The 26,546-nt window shown below is 37.8% G+C and overlaps 1 protein-coding gene across 1 annotated transcript in view; it reads right to left on the minus strand.

Annotated features, from left to right (window-relative positions):
- Positions 1-5: 5 nt before the first annotated feature.
- LOC130585837 (bromodomain adjacent to zinc finger domain protein 2B-like) overlaps positions 6-26,546 on the minus strand; it is a gene marked incomplete at its 3' end in the record, with an annotated part of 84,503 nt that continues 57,962 nt past the window's right edge. Inside the window, exons 15-29 of the mRNA XM_057386484.1 lie at positions 22,442-22,652; positions 18,586-18,678; positions 18,419-18,480; positions 17,359-17,424; positions 16,564-16,629; positions 15,830-15,874; positions 15,552-15,578; positions 14,302-14,367; positions 11,716-11,856; positions 10,698-10,952; positions 9,709-9,923; positions 8,252-8,326; positions 3,042-3,285; positions 1,337-1,399; positions 6-137 (exon numbers count right to left, since the gene is read on the minus strand). Coding sequence (XP_057242467.1) covers positions 6-137; positions 1,337-1,399; positions 3,042-3,285; positions 8,252-8,326; positions 9,709-9,923; positions 10,698-10,952; positions 11,716-11,856; positions 14,302-14,367; positions 15,552-15,578; positions 15,830-15,874; positions 16,564-16,629; positions 17,359-17,424; positions 18,419-18,480; positions 18,586-18,678; positions 22,442-22,652 — 1,761 coding nt within the window. The remainder of the gene's footprint in view (positions 138-1,336; positions 1,400-3,041; positions 3,286-8,251; positions 8,327-9,708; positions 9,924-10,697; positions 10,953-11,715; positions 11,857-14,301; positions 14,368-15,551; positions 15,579-15,829; positions 15,875-16,563; positions 16,630-17,358; positions 17,425-18,418; positions 18,481-18,585; positions 18,679-22,441; positions 22,653-26,546) is intronic.

A 26,546-nucleotide genomic window follows, 5' to 3' on the forward strand; every position in this document is an offset into this window, starting at 1 on the left:
CTTTCCATTCCTTCCACAAAAACTCCCCCACACTGGGGCAGAACCCAGTAGCGGCGCCTGTAGCGATCCTGACCAAACATCATCGAACGCAAACAATGCGAAGCTTCAAACAACTTCTTCCTGTACTGGCTTTGTTGCTATTTAAGAAAGGGAGAGCATTATAAATCAGTGGAGGAAAAAAATCACATTATAATAGAAAACATCTGGCTGACAGACTGAACAGAATTTCAAGAGTCAGACAAGGAGGCCCTCTCAGAGATTCAGGATAGTGGTGTGTCTGTGTGTTATGTGACATTCTACTCACAATTGCTGCCTTGATGATTTTACTTACAGAGCTCCCTGGAAAACAAATCAATTAAAGCACTCTCTGGCTCAGCCTAAGTTTATCAGTTTTCCTCTAAAAACACACTGCAATGGTGAACCCTGTCTTTTTAGTCCTAACTTTCAAAAAGCAGTGGATCGAGAATTTCATTGCACGACAACAGCTGAAATCCTAAGTTATACAGCATCAGAAAATGGTAAACAGAGCCCTGAAGACAACTGATAGTGCAGCTGCTAACAGGAGACTGATGAAATATTTTAACCATTCGCAAAAGAACGAGAACAACAACCCACAAAAATAAATTCTGTCTTCGAACATAACACAGTGCTTTAAGTGAGACCAACAAGAACTTCAGTTTGTTTATTCAGCCCTTCCTCTGCTAAACTGACACTGCTGGGATTCATGTGGAATTGCGGACTGCTAATTTACTGCAATTTGGAACACGAGAGAAACCAAAATACAATGCCTTAAATGACAAATTTTCTAATAGGAACAATAAAAACATGGGCCATGAGTACCCCTGATTACAGCATTATGTTTTTCTCATTTATGCTTCTCTTCCTATTCCATTGCTGCTGTTTTCAAAATGTGCAGCCCAGAGAGCTGCAGAAATCAGCACGGAAAGGAGGGCCTAAGAACCACAATCCRTTGAATAACTGAAGCCATTACTTCTCATATACAAAGTTTGTCATCACTTTCCAAGATCAACAAACAGGAGTATATTAAGTAGACCTGGATAAAAACTGCATTACTTTTTATTCTCAGAAGTGCAAATATAGTGTCAACTCTTATTATTAACTGCCTTTTCATTGACATCCACTTAGTGCCACTGAACTGACTGAATTCAAAWTGCAGGCATCATGAATAGGAGCATTAATCATATTTTCACAAAACAAGAGCTGGTACTTATTTTAGTATATATTAAGTTGGACCATTGAAAATTATGTTTAATATGCTAATTCATAACATCCAGTGATCAAATCTGTAGTACAACAAAGACTAATGATCTCTCACCTTTGCCAGTTTTTCGATCTGCTTCTCTAGCTCTTCAACACTTGCTGTCTGGTCCCCATCATCCTGTAATTACCAAATATACTGTCACACCAAATTTATTTCAGGATAAAATCATACTACTAAGTCTTATCATTATTACAGGAAAAAGACGTAACAGAAAATGAGAGGCAAATACTGTGGGGGAAAAAAAAGAGTTCAAGCTGTCGGCTTGTCCAATACATTTCACCAGCAACAACGTAACTGAAAAGAAGACGCATATTGAGTCTTTTCACACCACCCCAGATGCAGATAAAGGAGAAAGCTCTTGGCCAAACATTAGCTGAAAAGTGGAAGTAACTCTATGCATAAACACAACATTATATAATTTAATCTTATTTTCTATGAAGCTTTTTAGATTGTCAAAACAATTTTAGGTTTCTCATGCAGGAAATAATGGCATCTCTTAAAATCTTATCAGTAAAGTCTTTGGTCTGTCCACATTCGCATTTTATTTCAATGTCTACATGGAACTGTAGAGCCACTTTAAATTACAACTCTGCTATAAAAGTTACAGCATCAATCTTGCTGACTTTTGGAGACAATTGCACCCATGATTAAGTCTGTGGCTGTCTTCTTCTTGAATGTTTAAAAATGAGAGTATTTTCCATGAAGAGAGTTAGAATTTAGTTCAAGAAAGTCTTTGGAGATAACAGCAAGTTTCCAAAAGAACGTGGCCAAAATCATCCACAGCATGAGATACAAGTCTTGTATTTCTTGGCTCCATAAAAGTGTACCAGAGTGAAGCTTCTGAAATACCACATAGAAAACAAATGCAGTGGAACTTCTGGTAGATCAGAAAATGTGTTTCTCTACAGAGTTACTGGAATTTTGTCTATGAAAATGCCCAGTGCGCCAACACAGGAGATTGCACAAGAGGGAAAAGGATTAASGGATCAACTTGAGATTAGAAATTTAAATACCACTTATTTTTATTTCTGAATTATTTTTAAGAACTTTAAAAAAAGGGCTGTTCATCTAAGGCATTTTCTTAAATTCATACAAATTCTAACACTTGAAATAAATCCAGAAAAATAGCACAAAGGGCTGCTCCTGCTTTAGAAATTAGCTGGGTATCTAATAGAAGGGTGTATGCAAAGATCTGAGCTCACATATGCTGGATACATGCACTGTTTAAGGAGTCTTAAAAATCTTTCTCAAACCTTGCATGAATGGATAATTTTCTGGCAAACAGAAAACACCCAGTACAACACCAAATGCACTAAAATGTAGTATTTTGTATTACTTGTGCCTTGCATCAGGTTCAGTCCAGTGGAAGTCTGTGCATTTCTATTTAAAATCAGCTCAACAAACTAAAAATCTTTCAGTGATGCTTCCTGTGTTGTATCTGACACTGAGTAACAGAATTTATCATGTTACGATCAAACACAGTTGGCAGTGACCACCTGGGAGAAGTTGTGAAAAAAATACACAGGAAGGTGAGTCAAGCTTCACAACAGAGAATGTTAAATGCAACTTTACTCCTCTATTTTTTAGTTAACAAAATTATAAAAATGAATAAAAATTTGATAACAGTGGAGGTACGWTATTCTTCCTTCCTTTTTACTGCAGCATTTTGGGGAAACAGTGCCATACCACAGAAAAATAGAAGGAAAACAAGTTTCAGTTTACTGGCAAATTAAGTTTCACTACACTTAAAATTCCCCACCTCATCCTCACAAACTTCTGCCTTCTTTCCTTTTTTATCATCTTTGTCCTCTTCATCCTCATCGTCCTCATCCGCCTGCTCATCGCTGTCCTCATCATCGTCATCGTCGTAGTCGCTGTCCCCTCCCTTGCGCCGCCGCTTGCGCCCGGGCGTCGGCGTCTCCAAGGAATGGGGCTCCTCGCCCCCGTCCCCACCCCCTGCAGCATCTCTTTTACCCGTTTTCTTGGCATGAATGATTCTAAGCCTTGGAAGATATGAGAAAGGCTGAAATTATGATTACGTCTGTAGCATAAACATACCTCTCTTCCTATGCGATGAAAAGAAAATCATCCATTTCAGATTCAAATTAGAGCTTCTGTTCTATCACGACACTCAATTTTTTAAATATTTTTGTCACTAGTCAACAGGAAAAACAGAGGTTATAAAACCCCTTACACCTCATTGTTCCCTTCTAAATAGACTTTGTTTCTCCCAGGTGAATTTTATTGTGCAACTGCTCAGAAGATATTAAACACAGGAAGGATTTTGGGAAGTAAGGAAAGAAGATCAGAAGTAAGAACCATTTCAACTTCTTTATCTTTTATTTAATGCATTTAAGAACATGGTAACAAGATACTTGGGTCTGAGGAGTGGAGGGAAAGGCAAAAATCCTCACTTGGAAGTAAGAAATTATTCACATTGCATGACAATGGCAAGGTTGGTTTAATTCTTTTTCTTTTTTTTCMGATTTTTATGAACTTTTACTATTGTTTTACTTTAGTCCTTTAGCTGATCTTTTAATTCTAAGACATAGGTTTTTTTATTTCTGTGGAATTTTAGCTACCTCAGCTACTAAAGATTACTCAAACTGTCATTTTTCCTTTGATGAAAGAAAAGGGAAACTTACATACCAGTTATTATAGTTGTAGTAGACCTTCTTCTTCTACAAAACCCCTATAAGACAAGATTCCACACAGCAAAAATTACAGTTCCACCTATCAGGGAGCTTGCAGGCAAACATGCTGAACCACAGGAGGTGCAAATAGCCAGGCTGAACCAGTCACTTATCACGCAGACCAAAAACGCAACTGACTTAGAAGAGATTCATAAACGTGTAGAAAAGACAAAGATTTTGTAAGAGATGACTGGAAGAAGGTAGGATGGGAAAAGTAGAACGGTAACGACAAACACAATTACCAGGATGTAATTTTTCCTTGTCGTACTCCTCTCTCTTCCCATCCTAGAGAACAATATTCCATACAGCAAGTGGCTACAGGTGCAGTGAGTGCTGTCCAAGTACAGTCTCCAGGGAACACTGACAAACACATCAGCCTTCCAAAGTGCTGATAAACAGAGTCAATACTCAACAGCACAGATTCAAATGAAGGTGCCACTTCAACTGGGAGCAGCACTTTTTTAGAAAAGACTGTTAGCCAAGAAATCATCAAGGGAACTGGAAAACTACTGGGCTTAGGTTTTTTGGTGTGGTTTTGTTGTTGCTGTTGCTGTTGCTTCGGCTTGGGTTTTTATGCAGTGGTTACTCCACTAGAGAATTTCTAAAATTATATACATTTATTTTTCCAAATCAAATGGATGTTTACTTATTTCAGTGATTTAAAATAAGGGTTTTTTTTTTAATATTTCTCAGGCCTCTCAATGAATTTGGAAGCAAATAACATTTTCAGATGTGGTACAAAAACCCTTAGTCTCACCGAGCATCAATACTACTCAGGCTACTGAATTATGTTTTTAGAAAACCAATTTCCTTTTTATGAGGATAACTTCAAACCATCAAACCCTCTTCACCTGGACTGGAAATTCCTGCCCATACACAGGAATTAACTATCAAAATCACTACTCCATGACTGTATTTGAAGACAACTCGGTAATAAAGTTGGCAAGCAAACATTCAATGACCTGCAAACACCTCTTTCATATACCTAAAGGAGGCGAGAAGTAAAAAAGGTTACTTTTGCTGAAAGCAAAAATAAAGATGTAATGCTGTCAAGCACTAGAGGAAGCTCACACCACAGTGCCAAATATGAAGGATGCAAATGAACCACAGATGCTCTTCTCTGTAGCACAAAGCTTAAGAAGGCAGAAGCCTGAACTCAAAGCAGTGCAGAAGTAGAAACCAATGCCACTGTAACTTTCAAAATGTCCAGCTATTTTAAGGAGCAGTATAATTCTTCTGCTGCTACCTACACCTATGGCTCACTGAGAGAAAACCCTCACCCAGGAAACTGTTCTGCCTTTCTCACTTCCAGGTATGGACCAAACCCGCGTCTGCAGCTGCTGAGAGAATGAGGAAGTCTACTGGCCCATGAAGAGTGGGGGCTGATCAGAGAACCTGATGAGTGACTTAAGCCTCTCTAATCTGATCTATAATGTTTAGTAGGTCACAAAAGAAAAATTCACCTTCTGTCTGACCTAATTTTCATGCCTTCCCCATCATTTTTGCACGTAAGTATTATGTAGCACCAAGGCAAAGAAATTCTGAATATGCTTTTAACATATTTCACCCCGTGTTTCAAAAAATGAAGGTTCTTCAAATCAGCATTAGCATATCCTACCCAAACTCAGGATGCAATTTCTCCCCTCTGTGACACTGCTTTTCATATACCATCATTTACAGGTGAAATGATGTCATTCAGCAGAAAGTAACTTACACAGAGCATACCATAACAACAGCATGTTAAAAGAACACCGTTGCAGTGAAAAACTTGTTTCAAGTCTTGTAAAAAAATAGATTATTGCCTAATTCTTCAAGTGGCTATATTTCATTTTTATTCTGTTTCATACTGATCAGGCTACAAAAGAGATGTCGAAGGAAGATGTTTAATGGAAAAGGAGATACCGAGGCCTTGTTTAAAAAAAAAAAAAAAAAATCACAGAATCATCTTAGGTGAGACAGTCTTCTGAACACAGCTGTCACACACAAAGAAAGAACTGATTGTATGGGATAGGCACCTTTACAAAAAAGGTGATTAGTATCAAGATTTACAACTAAATGTGATAGAGAAGGAATTAAATGCAACCTCTCCTTGACCATTAGCTATGCAGAAACAGTCCAGGCAGTTCAGAATTCAATTTCCAACCATATCCATTACACTTACTAAGGTCCCTGAGGGAAGGAGGAGAAGAGGAGGGAAAAGCAGAGACAGCGGTGAGATGGAAAGCATCATTTAAAGTAAAATACAATGATTCATTTTTCCAACGTGGGATTTTAGTGTTATTTATTTGTATCTTTCAAGCACAGGCTTTTCTATTTATTCTTCTCTCCTCCCCAGCTGAGAAGCTTATGTCACTAAAAAGTGAAAACATAAGCACAAAAAATATCCCTCAGTGAACGTATGTGATACAGATAGAATCTCTTCCCATCCTGCCTGGATTTATTTCCAAGCAGCCCAGACACAGTGGTTTGAAGCCTCACGGCAGTGAACACAGGCTGAAATCACACAAACCCATTCCTCAGCCTCTGCTCTTTATCCCCTACAAACCCTCACAAGAGGGGCATATAAAGGTCTGTAKGGATGTGAAAAGAAGCCACAGCTGCTGATCACACAGCGAGGACCTGACTAACCAGATATTGCCATGCAAAGCCTGGGATGCTAAAAATTACACCAAGATGTGAATGGAAAGGGAGGGTAACTTGCAAGAGTAAGTCTGGAAGCAGAAAAAAATACCAAAACGAAGATTGAAGTGTACAGATTTCTTTTCAGAGAAGACCCAGAACAGTTTTAAGGGTTTATGGAAAACACAATGGACATAATAAAGAAAACATTGTTTAAAATTAATCAAAGGYGGCTCTTCTAAAACCTTCCTGGAGTTCATCAGAAAAACAGTGGAAATCCAGAAATTTTGCATCAAAGATAAAAGAGATGAGTCAAGCCCAGTGAGTTCAAAGAGGCAGAAGAGCAACAMTTCTGAGCTCTGCTGTGATATTTGTGCTCAAAAATAGGGAGAGCACTACTGGAACCATGAGGGTAGAAAACAACCAACGGAGAAATGCTTGTAGCAAGGAGGAGCTTGGAACTTGAGGGCATTATGCTGACTATTTGACAGGAAAGAAGTAAGAGATTATAAGGAAAAGGGAAGATCCTACATCTACAAGTACTTACAGTTTGATGGAGGGAGAGAAAGACTAAGCAGGCCCCTAGGAAGACAAGGACAGGGAAGGATCCCATTTCACTAATGGTAAGTTGGCTACATCAGAACCTCAAAAACTCTTTTTACACTATATCCCATAGAGAAGATACAGATGAAGACAGGAAAAAGTATCTGGTTTACCCTAAAGGATGAAACACATTAATCTGTGCAGACTGGAATTTGCAGTATTAGAGAATTTCTTTTTATTGGTCTAATTTTTTTCCTCTACCTCCCTCTTGTCCTTCTTCTTTACTTCTTTCCTTCTTCCTTCTGAGGTACATTAAAGGGAAAAAATGGAAACATGAGATTAGAAACAAAAGTACCTAAAGCAAGGACCAAGAAAGGATTTACCATTCCTAGGAAGAGGTAAAGATGACAAAGAAAAAAGCAGAGTCTGGCTATGCATTTTTACCCCCTGTGTTTCATTAACTTTATGCCGTCCAGCTTCCTGATAGTTGGAGCCAGTATGCTTGCTGTATGGAATTTTGTCTTGTAGGATGGGAGAACAGTGAATATGAAACTGACAAACCTTCAAAAGTTCCAATTTTACCTTAAATATAAATACAAAAATAATTTTAAAATCTCAAATCTTACATTCTACGTATGATTCCTAGCTACAGGGAACGTGACACTGACAGATGAGAAACACTAAGATAACATAAATTAGCAAAATTCTATTGGCAATTGTATGAAGATCACGTTGTCTTAAAACACCTTTCAGAATGAACACTGGAATTATGGTTGGTCCAAATAAACTTTGATTATATATATAGCAATTTTACAGCTCCTTTAACATTTCCATTAAAAAGTTTTTGCTTTCTTCCAAATACAAAATACTTGACTTCGCTCCCGTTCTGAAGGACACTAACCCTTTGAACTTCATGCATCTTTAATAGACTGTAGAACACTGGTGTTGCAACATTCCAAATTCACATCCATCTTAATTAAGCAGTTTGGTTACTAATTGCTTGGTAAACCTGAAACTGCGTGAGGTGATTTTGTGCTTAGAACCAGTTCCCTATATAGCAGCGTATATGAACAAAGACAAAAAAGCAATATAATATTCAGTAAATGAAACTTACTTCCGAAGTTTGCCTTCAACCATCCATTTATCTCTCCTTAAGTTTGACATATAATCAATGTTTTTATCAATTTCACTGTCAAAGATGAAAATAATCCATTAACTGTGAATTTACGTATCTTTTTCTGACAGACATTTATGTACAGACACTTACCCCTCAAATAACTGTCTTCGAGAAATGGTTAAAATTCAAAATAAAACATTTTAAAGCTAGAAAATCACAATACTAGGAATGCCAATGTAGCGCACTGCTGTAGCTAGCTTAGTCTTTATCCACAGCATCACCTCAGTTGTCTTTCCACAACAAACACAGTATTATTCAACATTCATAGCTCTAGTTTAGTGTCAAGCCTCCAAATATCTTTGCCACAAAACGTGCCAGCCTGTGCTGAAAAAACAGTTACCACTGGTACGTCTGAGATACTCTGCCTCGGATCCCTGGGATCTATACTCCAACATTCACTYCGCACTGCAGACACTGAAGGACCAAAAAAAAGGCTTTGGTACAGTCACCATCTGCAAAGGCACTTCCACGACATCCCTGCCTCAATAACTCAGCAGAGATTATAGTTGTTTCTATAATCAAAATACAGAAACTCAGGTTCTGAGTGATCATTTCTATGAACAGGACTCAACAGTCAGCTGCAACGAGAGGAAGTTTCTTTCTATGATGAATTCGATTGATACACATGAACTTCTTGCACAGCCCATGCACCTGCACTGCCCACTTCTGCTATTCTTCAACTACAGAAAACCTGAAGCATCTCTTGCATTGCAGCCTCACACAACCCTGATTCACTTTTGCAGCACCAAAGCCAGCAGAATGCACCAGGAAACCAAGCAGMACTCAATTAGGCAACGAAAGACTTTACCACAGGAAGTCAGTCTGTGGAACAACGAGCATTTCCTAACTTTTAATTGCATGTTGGTGGGTTTTGATAAGTTGTTGAACACAGGGAGGATTTAAAGTTCTGAAATGCTTTACACTGCTGACCAAAATGCAATATACACTTTCTTCAATTACTACGATGATACATCAAGTTTGCCACCTCATCTTACGACCTTAATCAAAGTACATGGACAACAGGTATCTTCAAAARAAAGTGAAAAAAGGAAAAATAGAATATTGCAAAAGCCTTGAACAACTACTCCAAATTATTCCCTAGAATACCTAGCAAATTTCTTTGTAATCAACCTCATCTTTTATTCCAAAAATTGTTGGAGAAATGTAGGTGTAAGCTTTGAAAACAAAATTACAGATATAAACATGGAAAAGTTCTATTCTTCCCTTAGATCAACAGGACATAAAGGTAGGAAACAGTAACTCAACCAATTTCAGCTTTCATTACAAGAACATCAGTAATCCTCCTGTAAAAGAACACAGTGAATACACTGTATTTCTGAACTACAACATTTTTATAATTGTATTTATGCACACCCGTTTGGGAAAAATCTTACCTTACTACACTTTTGCTGCATGCTAACTCGTTGACCAGAAAAGCAAGCACTGATGCTTTCTGAGCTGGAGAATGTGCCTGAAAAGCTTTTGTCTTCAAGCTCTCTGTCAAATCTGTTTGCCCACAGTGAGCCTCCATGAAAATCTGCAGAATCTCAGACACATTATCTCTATTGATACCAACATTCAGTAAGTGTTCCCCAAGAATAGTTTTAGCCTAAAAAGAACAAAGACATTTCAAACAATCACGTTTAAAAGATCCTATTTTCCTCTGCAGGCTATATTATTGCTTATAGAAGATGGTATGGGTTTGTTTGCATTTCTACATAAGGACTTTAAACACGATTAATGTTTAAAATTATTCAAATATATGCCTTAAATGTAAAAACAAATTACAAAGTCTTCAYCTCTAAGTTTTTACAAACAGAGATAACATTTACAATAATTAAATAGATTACATGTAAAAAAGACATGGTGCAGCTGAAAATTAATGAATACTGCTTTTTACAATGGCGCTATGGAGAGTTCTAGAGTGGAAGAAAGCTCTATTGGCTTGAAAAACAAGTTCAGTAAGAAAAAGCGTCATGCATGAACAGATGTTTGATGAAGTGACCTAGACAGCAGACCCTGGGAAACAAATGACAATATTCACTGAGAATATAACATGAGGGTAGAATGCAAAGATTCCTTTGGGCAGAAAGGAATAAAAAGACATGGCCACAGATGTGACAGTGACCTACAAAAGGTCCAAACAAAAATGGGATGTGTGTTTGTGTGCAGAGAAAATGCACAGAAATATATCATTTCTGGAAAATGGGAAGGCTGATGGGACACAACCTTTTGAGGTAACATTAAAACCGTGACTCTGAAGAAAATAATTGGGAAAGAGAATGGAAATCCAAATGAGACAGGTATCAGAGATGCACCATGAAGAATGCATTCACATACACAGGGTGTTCACCATGGATTTTTTCCTGTTTTTTCTTTTTACCTTGTATCCTGTACCAAGTCCTGGATCGCACACAGCTGCAGAGACAAGTTTCACAAGCAAGTCCTGTACTTCTCCCATGCTGTCCCCTATGTTGAGCAAACCCTCTTGAAGAACAYTCAAGGAGGGAACATCTATGGTCACATCAAAGCCAAGAACTTTACCGAAGTTACGCAGGAACTGCACTACCATGAGACAATCCGAAAATGTGCTTCCGTCAAGAACAAGGCCTGGGATGCGAGGCAGCTCTGGGAAAGGCTGGAAAGTAAAAAAAAAAACAAAAAAAACAACAAAACAACAAAAGGAAAGATTCAGTAGCCTATTTCAAAAGAAAGGTTTTTTGTACCAACTGAGAAATCTGACTGACACTTTGACACTTTCTTCTGATCTACAGCATGACAATGCTGGAATGTTCAGCTGATAGGGAACCTGCCCTCCTCATCCATTCAATGCTGAAATCCATTTACCTTTTCACAAATTAGGGGAGGCAAGAGATAAAGAAATACTTCCTCTTTGGCCAGAAGACACTGCCAGGTTCTATACTGAGCCAAATTACTGTAAAAAGTGGTGTAAAATTAGGGGAAAAGGGGAAGGTATTTCTCTAGAACTTTGAACCAAAGCTTTGTCCCATGCTTAAAGACAAGAACTCAGAATTCAAAGACTGCGCAAGTTTGTTTTGAGCAACAGCTTGTAAGAGTTGTCTAGATGATTACCTAGTGCCTGTGTACTAAGACAGACATGATGCATATTCCTGATGTAAAAATAACTCAAGAGTAAAAAATTTTATTGAAGCAATCATGATTTTTGGGCACCAAGCCTCTTTTAAACAAAAAACTTTTAATTAACTGAATATAAACTACTGTGTAGAGTTCTAGTATCTTGTATTTGTGTATATTTCACATAGTTCTCTTATTATCTGGATTAAAACTTGAATGCTTTGAGTGTGGCTGCAAGAAAAGAAGTTATCAGCAGACATACACAAACAAGAGACAATAAAATAAGTTTATGTTGCTGTGATTACCTTCTGGTCTGCTAAGCACATATCTTCATTAGGCTTCTTTAGCTCTTTTGCCATTTCCAATTCCAGTCTTCGCTGTTCCAGTTTACGTTCTTTATTTAATCGTTTTTCATCACGTTTCTCTTGCTTTAGCCGCTCTTTTTCCTTAAGCAGAATTAAAAGGGAAGAAAATAAACCGCATAAATTAAACTTACAAAGAAACAATCTAAGAATGTGAGAAGCACTATTTATGTAACCACAGTAATTACCACAGCAATTAAAGAACCTGCATTAACGCAAAGGGGAAGGGAAAACTAGAACACAATCACTGAATTTGTAAAAGGATCTGAGATTCACTTTTTTCCTCCTTAATGGGTTTTAAATATGTTTGCAATGAAAAGTTCTTTGAAGTGCCATTCCAGAAAGATGAGCGAGTCAAAATACGGCTAAGAACTGCCATGCAAGGCATCTGATTTTAAAGGCTCTGCTTACACACCAATATAATCAATCTGCATCTGCTACAGCAGAGACCACTCAAGAAATCTCTCTGAACAACGTAAGGTTTACAAAGTCCCATAATACATGAACCGGGTATGAATCCCTTATAAAACACAACCAATCTTTCCAAACACAGGTGGCTTCTGGCCTTGAATTACCACGCACTTTGCATGCAGCCTGAAAACTGAACAGTTCTTTATGTCTTATCTGCACAACAAGAACACAGGCATCATCAAGTGAGAAGCCAAGCATCTATTATTTGTGTCTTCAACACCCTCTACAGTGGTGTCACACACAATACTCCTCTAATTCTGTCTCTAATACACCAAGRCTGACTCTGAACCTGGAGCTCCCAGGGCTTTTCCATCCCCGGTGCCAGGGGATCTGCCTGCCACGTGTTCAACACCAATCCGCTGTCCTAACGACACAATTCCCTACACACTTCTGGGCAACCAATACCGAGTGTAAAAGGTATGGAATCTGTCACACGGCAATGCCACCTCTTCAGAGCAGAGAACTGTGCACATAAACAAAGACATCGGGCTGTGTGTGCCACCACTGCAGCACCTGATACAGTCCTGAGCTGAAGACACTCTATGTGCTTTTCACCTGTGGACACACAAGGGTTAAAATCCAAGCCAAACTGCTTCTCGTTGCTCAGAACCACTCCCCACTATTCTGTTCACTCCTGTTCACGTTCTGTCCACTTCAAGAGGACGCTCTAGTCCTCTCCCATTTGCTATCACCTTATTTTGCATCGATGAGAGTACGGGCAATACGAAGTCAGGGCTCAGCTGCATTTGCAGATCAGTATCAACCACTGACTTCTCTGTAGAGCTTCGGAAGGCCCCGGGACATTTTTAATTTTTCCTTTTCATTCTGTACAGAATGTTACCAGACCACTGGTGACACCTGTGGACTAGGAGCACACAGAGATCATGACTTCTACTGCTACAGTCTTTAGAGAATTTTATGCAAGATCCAGTTTCACACTGGACACAAAGAACATTTTTGGACCAGTAAATTTACACTGGCAGAAAAAAGAGCAGGGACATTGAGCACTACCCATCTGCCCACCTGCTTGCTGCCCTACAGCTGTATTTGCATCCTCTACACTGCCAACACAGGCCCTCTTATCTAAGGTGAGTTCATAAGGGACATCTTGTATGGAAAAATCACAATGCACTAAAGCAGCACACAAAATCCCTAACTTGATTTTAAAACAGAAAATACTCTCTGATCTGTTTTCTGAAAATGGTTTATTGCCTTTTATCTCAGCCTTATGTCAAGATCTCAAAGCCAAAGTTTCCTACAACTTGTTTTTGCCAATTCAAAACACTCTACTAAAAAAGGAAACAAGGGATGTATAGACAGATATTTATGTGGCAACACGTTTATTTATGGTCACGACTAAAAATCAAAGCTTTAACTGGACCAAGTTTCATRAATCTATTTAAAGTTTACTTTTACTGGTTGAAATAAACATTGTTCTAGTTCTACTGGAGTAAGAATATAATTCTAGAACTAAACAACCATTTAACCTGGTATCATGATTCCTAACAGCAGAATAGGGGCCTAGGGTATCATCTTCCTCTATGTCCTTGCAATGAAATATTACTCAGTTTTTCTTGGTTTTGGTCAGTCACTTTTATAGAAGTTTGTGAATACATCCTACAGAAAAGTTTTAACAATTTTTTTAATGATTACTTGCTATAATGATGATTATCTTATTTCAATATCTTATTATCTATACTTTATTTACAAAGTTCTTGGGATACAGACATAAAGTCTCAGGATATAGAGAAATATATAAAAAGTAAAACAGAAAGTTAGTAATTATGGAGTTCTTATATTTTACTTATGTTTCCTCCCAAAAATAACCATAACTCTCAAAACTGTGCAATCTGTGCCAGTGTTCAACCATCTCCCTCCAAGTACAGAAGTTTTTTAAAGTTTGAGCAGAATTTCATGTATTTCAATTTGTGCTTAATGCTTCTTGTCCTATCGCTGCAAAGTTTACTAATTAAATTATACACACACTGCTTGTTTACAGATGACTGCAGAATGAAACCATGAAAACTTCAAACTTTCATTTTATACTTTAATACTCACTTCTGCTTTTTTACGTGCTTCCATGGCTTTCATAAGCATCATATGTTGTCTCCTCCGTTCTCGCTCCTATTGAAGCAGGTAATATTAGAACAAAACTAATCCACATTTTCAAATCAGTAAAAAAGCCAAGTGACAAATTGAGCATTAATAGACAAGTCACAGTAAATACTAAAATATAGAACAAGAATGGCCAAGTCTGTGCATGTTTTAGTTCAGGTTTAGAAAGCAAATACAAGAACAATCAAAAGCAAAAAGGTAAAGCAATGAACATGGAGACAGTGTAAAAAAGAAGCATACAGATTTACTTATGGTCAGTTGTGATGCTCCTTCATAAGCTGGCAGAACAAAAAGCRTAATGGTTGGCTGGAACAGGTCAGTTACCTTACATCTGCTATGACGGAACTTGCAATTTACTTCTTCAATAGCCAATTCAGAAGAAATTTTAAACTGGTCTTTTTCAAACATTGCAAATATAAACATTTTTGTAACCAAGAAACAAATTAACATGATAAATTTTATCAGCTCTAGATCAGTTTTAATCAAGCCACTAGTGGTGCATACACATATGCAGCAACACTTGCATTTACTGATGCCTATCCCTCAGTAAATTATGTCAGGAGCTTCAAATGCCTTCAGGAGCAGGGTTCTACAGCACCAAGGAAAGGGGTTTTGCCCCAGCCGCTGTAGAGCAAATCTTGGCTGCGGTAAAAGCTATGGGAATTTTGTCATCCAATTTGGTGAGGCTAGGATTACATTCTAATGTTTCATTGTATAACACTATGTATTTACCACTGACTGAAAGCTAATTTCCTCAGTATCTTACAAGGGGAAGACATAATCCTGACTTCCAAAACAGGTTAATTCAAATTGTATTTGAATTGTCTGGATTCCTTCCCAGTGAATGGGACAAGCCTTGCAAAAATCATCCAAGTGACTACCTATTAATTTTGCGTCAATCCCTRATTTTATATACTAAGCAAATTTCTACTGGGACATCAGTAACATAGATCCCTGGTTAAAAACYACATTTAGTTATTGCCACGTTCAATTTATACACATGTTCAAGACATGTCTTTTTTTTCCTTAACAGACAAGACAAGCAGATGTATGCAATGCACTGTGCTGTAAAGCCATGCAGCAGTATGTAATATGACAGCAGCCAGTGCTACATTTTATGCATTGCTATGACAACCATATCACAACCAAATCACAATGCGGTGTTAGATGTACAAAAATAAACATACCCATACCATATCTAGTCTATGCCTCTCCAACTCCTGGTAGAAAGAGTTGGCACAACATTATGAAACAGAAATCACAAAGTCATAAAATCACTTTATAATACCCCAAGAGACCCCAATACCAAAGCAAAGCAAAAAAATCATAAGGTGAAAGAAAATCTGTGCAGGAATTAAACCCAGAATTTTAAAAAGGGCATACTTCCTTGAAGATTCCACCCCCCATATAACTTAAAGTAGTAGCTCACAATTGGCATTCGGTCTGTTTGGTCAAGTGAATGTATACCAACCTGGTGCTTCAGAAGAACAGCCTGCTGCCTTCTCATCTCTTTCTCCTTCAACAGAAGAACAGAAGTGTATTTAAAAAATCAGTCAAAATTTACTTACCAAATAGCACAGTTTTGGCACACTAAAGCAGCACATTTGAGTTAAATTCTAACTTTCCTGACCCCATGAACTGAGCACAGAGAAGTACACACAGTATACATGACATTAAGTCTGGTGAGCTGGAAGTTTCATGTTAGAACACACCTAGAATGCCAAAGCAGCAACAGAAGTACACACACACACACATATAGATATACATACACACACACTGTATTTCCCATTATTTGTACATATGTTCCATAGTCTGTATGCATACAGCCTAGAAAAGACTATTTTGGCCAAGAAACAACATAGTTTTTTGATACAGTGTGGTTAAAAGAATATTTTGAGTAAGGTTTTAAGTAATGTTACTGCACAAACATTTTGTTATGCAAAGCAGGTGTCATGTAAGCAAAACTCACAGTAATGGCACATAAAAAGTACTGTCTCTATACATCATGTGTGTATGTCATACATACACAAACTCCTCTGCATATGCTTCCTACCTTTGTATAAATATATATACATGTCTTTATACGCTCTCTCTATGTACAACTTCATTATCGATGAATAGTCTCCCAAATTTATTGCTTTCATACATCAACATACATTCTGTACAATAACATACTTCTTATATTTGGAGCTCCTCCAAACTAACCTTTATTCGTTTTTCGGCCTCCAATAATTTGGCATTTGCTGCTTCTTCCTTCTTTTTCTTTTTTGCCTGTGCATGCAAAATAGGTCACACAACAGCACCATCACAMCTTGAAAATAATCTGACTAGAAACAAATTTATGTACTTTTAAAAGTTAAAAATATCACCACTTTTTTTGCACATAGCAAGAAATTTCTGACGCAGCTTTCACAATCAATCAACTCATATTTCAGTTACTTTTTAAAAACTAGACCAGAATTTCAAATCCCACTCAAAATTGCTTCACCTGGCTATTTTAAGAAAGCAAGTACACACAGAAACAATACTAATGGCAAAGAGATTACTATTAATTTTTCTATCAATGGATACTTGAAACCTGGCAATCTATCTTTCCTAGTACACTAGGAAACCTGTAGAGAACACTCTAATACAGACAGTAATTTAAAATTCAATGTAATTCGTACAGAGCAGAGCATTATGCTATTTAAAATCCCATTACTGCAAACTTCTTTTGTAACAAAGGAATTGCTCTGCCATTAACCTGAATAAACACAAGACTATTCTGGTAGAAATCATGAGCCCAAGTGAACTTGAAATTAATTTTTAAGATTATGGATCACAGTTGATGTTGCTCTTTTGACAAAAGTATTTTAAGACACATTTTTGAACTGGTCTTTGGAAACCCAGATTTTTAGAGCTGCTGTATTTAGTTTCATTTCAAGCTACACATGTGGCAATTAGAAAACAACATTTTTTATAATGGCAAAAGAAAAATTACATTTGAGTCATTATATTCACCTCTAAAATTTGCTGAGCTCGAAGTTCTTTCTCCAATCTAATTTGCTGGATTCGCTTAATTTTTTCCTACAAGAGTAAGAAAGATATTTCTTAAAAAAAAAAAAATTAAGGAAATGAATGCTTACATKTGAACAATGACAACATGAGGGTAAAGCCCATCTGTACAGAATATATTGTTTTCTGTGAGCTGGTCTGAGACTCTAGAACACGGACCACTCTAAAATTTTACTCTCTGGAGAATACACAGTGATGTATATACTTCATCAAAAAATAACTAAAACCAAAAACAAGCCCCTAAGAAAAATTATCTAAAATATTACACACTAAAGGAGAATTCAGATGCGAAAGACATACAAAATTTCCTGACAAATAGAGTTCCAATACACTCCCAGCAAATCTTACCAGCTCCTTAAACTGTTGAGAAGTCCAACATAATACCACCTTATCAAATAAATTAATTCAGAAGCCTTGTGCAGACAGTGCTGAACCTTTTTCACCATGTGAAGTCCACAGCATGGACCTTGAGTTTCCATTATCCCCCATTATACTTTAAAACGAAAGAGTACACAAGTTGAGAGCATGTACACCACCCTCTCAGCTCCACAAGGGTTACAGTTAATACACAACAAACTTTTCTGAAACTCCCTGACAAGACGGGGCAGTCAGGCAGAGGGCGGCTTTGGTACCAGGGAACAAAGGTCAGAGCAAGAAGAAACAGCCTCAAATGGTACCAAGGGAGGTTTCCCTTGGCTGTGGGGTAACATTTCCTCATGGAAAGGGTAGTCCAGCCTGGGCAAATGCTGCCCAGGGCAGCAGTGGAGTCCCTGTCCCCAGAGGAACTTGAAAGCCATGTTGATGTGACACCAGAGACACGGGCTAGGGACGGATTTTGTGGAGTTAAGAATTGTAAGTAAGATACACTGTATGCTCTTTAGAATTTGATTCAAAGCACACACTTTGTAATCAGCATACTTAGTAATTGAGTAAATACTTGAAACACACATAATTGAATGATTTAAAACATAATTTAAAGATCTTATTTAGCAATTGCATAGTTTACCTGTTGCTTCATTATCTTTATCTGCTCCTTTTGCTTTCGTTTCTCTTCAGCTGCCATAATAGCTACCAAACAAAACCAAACAGAAATCAGGAGACCATAGCAAGAGACAGGTAACTTTTCATTCAATAATCTACTAACATGCCCACAGTTTCACAAGTAATATCTACCTTGCTGTTTTTTTGCTTCTTTGGCAGCTCGTGCTTGTTCCTGCTTCTGAAGCTTTCTCAGTAGCTTTATTTGTGCTGCTTGCCTAGCTATTTCTGTTACAAAAAGAAAATATTAAGTTCATAAAAACAGTGCGGTCCAACAATAAAGATATAATTCGTGTTCCAGACATTTGCATGCTATAAAGATAGAGCAAACAGARTATTTGTTTTGCATACACTGATTTTTACAAAATTTTTCTATCAATTATCATTAATGGCATGTCATGTATCAGTAACCACATCAACAGTACAAATGAACATGGATACTTTCTACATAAAATGAAATACTGGTTTTGGAGGAAAAAAGTTAAGGGACAGCATCAGGCCGAAAATGTCAGTTCATTTAAAAACCATTTTCTTCTTTCTTTTTAAAGCAGAAAACATTTGTTTCAAAAGTACTAAATCAACATCTTATTCAGAAAGCATGGAATTACTGTTTTCCTTAGAAGTCACCRAAGGACTAACCCTTTATCTAATCCTTTCTTAACAATGAAGCCAGAGGACACTCACCTCAATCACATCTCTTTCCTGTGGCTCCCTGAAGTCAGCCACTCTTACGCTAATTAGTAATCATCTGGAGCATTCTACTACCCTTTGGTAGCAGTTGTGAAAATTGAATTAACTGCTTATGAATAACTGAACTAACAGAAGACAGCTATCAGTAGGAAGGATTTCTGAGGTTGCATTCAGCTTGCTTTTCAAAGGACTCAAGTCCAGGACCTGTCTAACTGAACTGCCCTAAATACTTGCAGCTTCCTGCGCAGTGATAGGCACACATATCCGTGTAAGGGTCAGATGATGCCACAGACAGCATGGGCAGCGTCAAGAGGTTAAATGACAACATTTTTCACAAGAAATGCACACAGAAGAAGCAGTTACAATTTTGTTGCAATAGAACCCGTAGCTGGATATCAGAACTTCTGTCGCAGACAAAAACTTAAACTATGAACTATGGAAATGACAACAGATACAGAAGATCACTTAGTTTGAACTGGCACAATCCATGAAGAGGATCTGGTGAAAGTTCACCATGCACCTGAAAAGGACCAAGGGGAAACAAACACCTACACTGCAAAAAAAAAGACAACAAACCAATCTGCCTATATTTCCACTTTAGTTAGTGTGCGCTTTATTTAGCAAAATCGAAGGGCTTACAAATGAAGCCAATGATCTAAAAAAAATCCTAAAAGAAAACGAGGATTCTCGATATCAAATGATAACTCCAATGTAATAGATATCTCATACCACAAAGATAAGTACAAAGATAAGGATGATAAACCTAGAATGGTTTGGATTGGAAAGGGCCTTAAAAGCCCATCTTGTTTCGCACTCCACGTTCCACTGGAGCGGGCTGCTCCGGGCTCTGTCCAGCCTGATGTGGAACATTTCCAGGGATGTGGAGTCCACAGCCTGGCCGGGGCCTCAGAGCAGCCTGCGCCAGAGCCTCAACAGCACAAGCACCCCTGTTTTCTTACCCCCAGCTCCTCTCAGAGTAGAGAACATTTTCCTGGTATCTAATGTAAAGCAGCCATTCTTTGGACTAAGAATTTACCCTTTGTCCTATCACTCCAGGCACTGTAAAAAGTCCATCTCCAGCTCTCCCAGAAGGGGCTCTGGGGCATCCTTTGAGCTTTCTCTTCTCGAGGCTGAACTACACGGGATCTCTCAGCCTGTCTTCACAGAAGAGGTGCTCCACACACATTATTAATAAAACTGAGCTCTTATGTCAGTGAAGGAAAGCTCCAAATGAAAAGCTCTTTAAATGACAGCAGGAAAATGACCAATCAGCAGCTAGCTTTAATGAAGGGTTACTAGAAGATTTCTTTACAAATCAGTATTGGAACCTGTGCAGGTAGCTGCAATGGTCAGTCCCAAAATGTGAAGATGATATTAAGCATTCTGGAAAATCCGAGGTTTTTCTAACAGGAAGGAACCCTGGAAAAGGTCTGCAAAACCCTAGGACTGGCTCAGTTGGTTACAGCAGGGTGCTAATAACACCAAGGTCAGGAGCTCAATCCCCACACAGGCCATTCACTGAAGAGGTGCCCTTGATGATCCTTGTCGGTCCCTTCCAACGCAAAATACTCTGTGACACCCTGAAAACAGCAGGCAAAGATCATAGAGGAGCTTCCTCATATACAAATGTAAGCTGATACACCCAGAAAAGAAATACTGAAATTAGAGGACAACATAAGAGGATCGAAGGGATGGAACCACCACTTTCAGAGAAAAAAACTGAAAACACCCAGACTGGTCAGTTTGGAGAGAAGACTAAGGGCAGAGACAACCAAGGTGCAAAATAATCAAGGTCGTGGATAACATAAATTGGAGAACTGTTATTCTCCAACCCATTGAATAACAGAATTACAGAACAACCACTGGACAGCAACACAAGACCATTTGTTAAAAATGTCCATGTTCCAGTAGTTAACAGGCTTCTGGAACTTGTTGTCCCAGGACACGACTAGAAACAACATTGTGAGGAGATTAAAAAACAAAGAACAGGCTAATTTATGGGCAACTGTTTAATAAACAGAAAATAAATGTAGTTAGGGAAAAAAATGTGCTCTACAACATCACTCATAAAATATCTCAGGATGCCATAGCTCATATGAGGGAAAACTGATYAGGAAGGGGTAAGATTCACACTGTTTCTCCAAGCAGCATCTCCTGTGGCCACTAATGCAGACAGAGCTCTGCTGCAGATCAACCCCTGACCTCAGCCACTGAGATATTTATTATGTTTTCAAGAGAATAAAAAAGCAGCAAGCCAGATACGGGCATGTGTAATACTGAATATTATACATTCTAAATATTTTTGTATATACAGAACACATGTTTTGCTCTATTTATTAAATGCCACAGTATGCAATGGGAAAATAAAGACATTTGAGAGTGCTTTTAAGTATTTCCCCTGCATCCCTTGAAGGGACCAATACAGAGAAAGGGAAGACACAAAATGAAGCAAAACGGGTCAGTGAGAGGGCTCATCTCTTCCCACAGAGGAGCCCTCTGGAATCAGTTACTGTGTCTCAGCAATAAATGGACAGCCTCTCAGCAAATGCCAGATGCTGCATTACACTATGTAAAAATGCCACATTATGCAAAATACAAGGCTGCTACCCAGGGACATCCCGTACTCGCACATGAAAGAACACTTAAGTTAAATGTCCTGACTCACAGGGTGTTAAAATTTTTTCATACTGAATTGGATGCATCCCGAAAAATGATACGGACTACAGAACTGATATTCAAAAAGCATSTACCTGATAGTTACTTAAAACTAGCTTTTGCTACACAGTAGTACTTGATACCATGAAAGTTCTAWTGTCAGCATTGGTACTCGTTATTATAGGATCCTATTCAAACATACAAGCATTTAAATCTTGTCATTATCATGGATTTCACATGAAAATGCATTCTCCCTGSAACAGCCAAACACCTCACAGAAATGCTAATTTCAGTGAGTTGTAATTTCAATTACTAGGTCCACTGCTGTTTGAGCTGATGTGGAAGAAAATTAAGATCTCCTGAAATCACCAGATTACTCGATGTCTGTGTTCTTAAATTTTACACATTGAAGTAAAATAACTAGAGTAAGCTTTTAGACATGTCTTTACACATGTGCTTCCTTCTTTAAAACCTATATACATTTACTGATCGTCAAAGAGTCTTCAATAAAAGCATGTAGCCAATATCCAAAATAAAATGCTACATATTAATACCCTAATGAGACGAATCACTCTTCTTTAGGAAAAACACTAACTCTTTATATACTGATACCCTCTCTTTGTGAAAACAATAACACAGTTCTTACCCTGAGCCTGGAGCTTTCTCAAAAGCTTTGTGTCGGCATTGTCCAGGAATTCACTGCTGCCAACATTGGGAGGTCGGCCTTTGCGGCGTCTTGCCCTGGACTCCTCTCTGGAGTGCTGCCTGTCTGCGTTTGGTGGCCGTCCTCTCCGCCCTTCCATAGCTCTGATACGGGGAAGCACTTCCTCCTCCTTCAGCAGACACCACTGCACACCCTTTTAATTGACACATTTCACAGAGAAGTATTATAAACACAGATTAAAAAAAAAAAAAGAAAAAGAAATCAAGAAGAAAATATGAACAGCATATATTCTCTCCCCCCAACCCAAAATAAGCCGTAGATATAAAATATGCAAATACTGTGATGTACTATTTGGGCAGGACAATTTTTTGATGATGCACAGAAGCTATTTATTGAGTGGCTACCACTAAGAACTTACGTAAATTGTACCATTAGAAAAGATTTTGAAGACTACTCAATCATATACGAAGTTATTACCTAGTAGATTMGCATTACTAGATTCTTTTTAATTATTTCCCATCAAATCAAACTGCTCAACCCTTTCTAAAAGGCAAAACAGATCCTTCCTTATTATGAAAAATCAACAACTATTCTGCTTTCACGTAATCCATTGATCTACATGAATGAAAAAATGCGTCAAGATACAAGATGCTGTCTTCCAACTGAGAGTTCTTATAGAAATTCTGGCATACATAACAAGCAAAAGCAGTAGTGTATTTTCAAAAATTGCTTTTGAGTGTTGTAGAACTCAACCACAAAGGCAAAAAAACACAGATGCCTTTTTATCTTCAAGTTTAGTTAGTACAACTGAGTTCTCCCCTCATTCACTGCAAAACAATTCCTGCACCAACTTGAATCAATCAAATGCAATTTTGAAGCATCCACGTATCTAAACTAAAGTTGCATTTAACTGTTCTCTAACTAAAGCACACACTACAGTGTTTTGTGGAATCAGATTCTGAAATACCTTGTTAATAAAAATACCCAAGTTAATCCTCACATAGAAGTAGCATTAACTGGTTACTAAAAGTAGAGTTTATTGCATCTACTGCACAGAGGAGGAGCACAGTCTAGGTGATCCCATTTTAACTGAACACCAGTATTTCARAATTTTAACATCTTTTACCATTTCCCCAATTTTTTGATGAATACAGGGGGAAAACTGCAAGCTAAGTATCCTTCAGGACTTCCCTGTAACTTGCCTTAAAAAGGTGTGTAAAAAATTTGGAAAATGTCTGTTAAAGCAAGAAGGAAAGTCGATAACTTATAAAACTCATTACATACCAGTTTAGAAAAAATATGTTTAGAATGCGTAAGTTTTCACATTTCTATGTTCATAAATCCTGAAATTAAATCCATTGTATTGCAACAGAAATTATTTTTGCTAATTCTGGAAATTTGTCTTTTAATTATTTCTGCTCATTCTTCACAATTACAAAGGTTTAGCATAAATTCAGTAAAAGAAATGGTGGTTTGCTAATGAGACATTCAGATTTCAAGGGAGTTACCGGTATCTGCAAAGATACTTTTCTTTAGTCTGAATCACACTCGATTAAGACTACCTCCACTTGGTTTGCACACATTCCAAAGGGCTTTATTATTATTATGTTCTGAAAAATCACTGTTCAGAACCATGACCGTATCATTAATGTGTACTACATCATCATGCATCACCCCTATGGACTTGTAAATCCAAACTATTTACCTCTACCACTTGACTGGAAGTTAATTTTCTTATTCTCTTTACAAGTACTGTTTGGTGTAACTTTTGTTTCCCTGCCTAGTACTTGAATTGCAGTCTACCACATGTTCAGTTGACTGAGGAAGATTTAATACTGTACTTATTATGCACACCAGCCTCCAACCTAGAAAACCTTATCTCACATTATCACAATACATAGATGCCAGGGGAGGCAAAACAGAAATCAAAGAAAAGGAGGAGAAACGGCCAGAGTTCAAAAAGTATCTTAGAACAGCAATGGAGATTGCTCTTGCTCTGTATTTGTACGATCTGCAGTTAATGATACTAATGATAATAAATATGCATAAAAGAAAATAAGAGGTCTGCTAGGTAATTAGTACCAGAGACCATGTTGTATGCTACATKTTCCTAATGCTGCCTAAAAGGGAAGCTAGAGGCTTCCAAATGAAGTGAATAATGGTTCAATAAGAAAAAGGAGCAAGTGATCCAAGAGATCCAAGAAGACKGCTGAATGTCCTGTCAAAGGACATTTTGGATGCACAAGTTTCCACAAGTTTAAGAGAAGACAAGACAAAAATAGTCCAGAACAAAGCCATTAAGGGTTAGGAAGAATTGACTGACCATCCAGATTTTGTGCTCAAACCTCTTTTAAAACCTAACCCAAAATATATTTCTATTGAAGGAACACACAATCTGACACACTGGGCTTTTGACATTTCAAAGATAAAATACAAGGGTTGTGCCCTAACACAGGAGAATCATGGGCTTCCATAAAACTGAAGCTTTGCTACTCAAACATTAGAGAAAAAATGGCAATAACACTGTGAAATGTTGTGGTCTACTGTTCAAACTAACCAAAATTGGAACTTCATTCAATTTCTCACCTTAAAGCATCTACCATGTGTTGCAACACTGTGCTGCAATCAAAGCATTTGCCAAAAAGGCACCATGGACGAAAGGATAATCAAGCTCAAATCCTGTTAATCAAACTTATGAACCAAACCATAGGAACTTCACAAGAAGCACAAATGCACTTTTATTTCACATTAGGTTTGTGGGAAAAAGTTAAGAACAAAGCTTTTCAAACTGCATTGAAGAACTTCGAATAGGACAAAGACTCCTGTACATATAACTCAAACCCATGAGGACCTATGTCCATTCAGTCACCCCAAATCATATTCATGCTAATCTTTCTAAATCACAGCAGTTTAAAGTGTCCAGATCCAGTCACTGAATGTTCGTATTTGCCAAACTTCAAACATTCTTCTAATCCTACTCCTTCACAGCCCACTTCTGCCAGTGCTTCTGTTACAGCATTCAAGCACTGCTTTGAATAACCCGAAATATTCTGTAGTTTGTGCACCGCGAGAGAGAAACACGGCTACTGTCAGAACCGGGTAATCTGGGTATATTTGGCTTGCTACAGATAAACCTTTAATAAAATTGATTTAGCCTTAAGACAATTTTCTTCACATCTTCTTCTGTGTGAAACTTACCCCAGCACTSTGGATACACGCTGCATGTCTCAAAAGATGACAGAAATATGTAACGAAGGAGGGTAGAATAACCACAAAAGTCTACATAGAATCATCCAAATTACCGAAAAGCAGAAAAAAAATTCTGGAATTATCTCCATACATCCATGGAGATATGATTATCGTATATGATTTTGAATCTGGACAATTCAAAAAACTTTAGCAAAAAGGGTGCAAGCTCTTTTTGTAAAATATCAATACCACATACTATTTTACTAGGTATTTATCAGCCTGAGTGTAGCTCCACTTTTTCGTAACTTCTCATTCATACATGAAATGTAAACACATCTTAGGACATCTGACACAGTTGCCCCCAGTCTCTTTTTCTATAAGAAAACTTTTCCTTTGTCTCAGTGGAACCTATCAAAAACCACATCAGTACAAAGTACAGTAATATGCGCAGCAAACTAATGTTCACAATGCCAATCTTGCCTGGTGAAATCTGMCCCTCACACTGCCTTCACTGCCAAGTTTTATAGATCATGGGAAAACTGCACATCAACTCATGAACTACAGGGAGAAGACAGACACCTAAAGAAAGGGACAAGACTAACAAAGTAATATGGGCATCAGACACAAAAAAGGGAACAGGTCAAAAACAGAGCAGGTACCCTGGCATTATACCACATCACAGTAAAATTACTTCCTTCAACCAAGCCATTCAGGTACATAATGATGCTCATAACTACAGGAATTTGTAACTGTTGTTTTCTGAAAGCCAAACATGAAGTAAGTTTAGCAATGTTTTACCCTGTAAACCAGGAAGCACCACCTAGAAGTAGCTGCTTATCGTGAACTCAGTCTTTAATGTTTTAAAATTTATACCATGCAAGCATTACATATTTCTACA

Source organism: Malurus melanocephalus, unplaced genomic scaffold (genome assembly GCF_030028575.1).
Source record: "Malurus melanocephalus ecotype Western Australia unplaced genomic scaffold, MMel_1.1 scaffold_975, whole genome shotgun sequence".
NCBI classification, from domain to species: Eukaryota; Metazoa; Chordata; class Aves; order Passeriformes; family Maluridae; genus Malurus; species Malurus melanocephalus.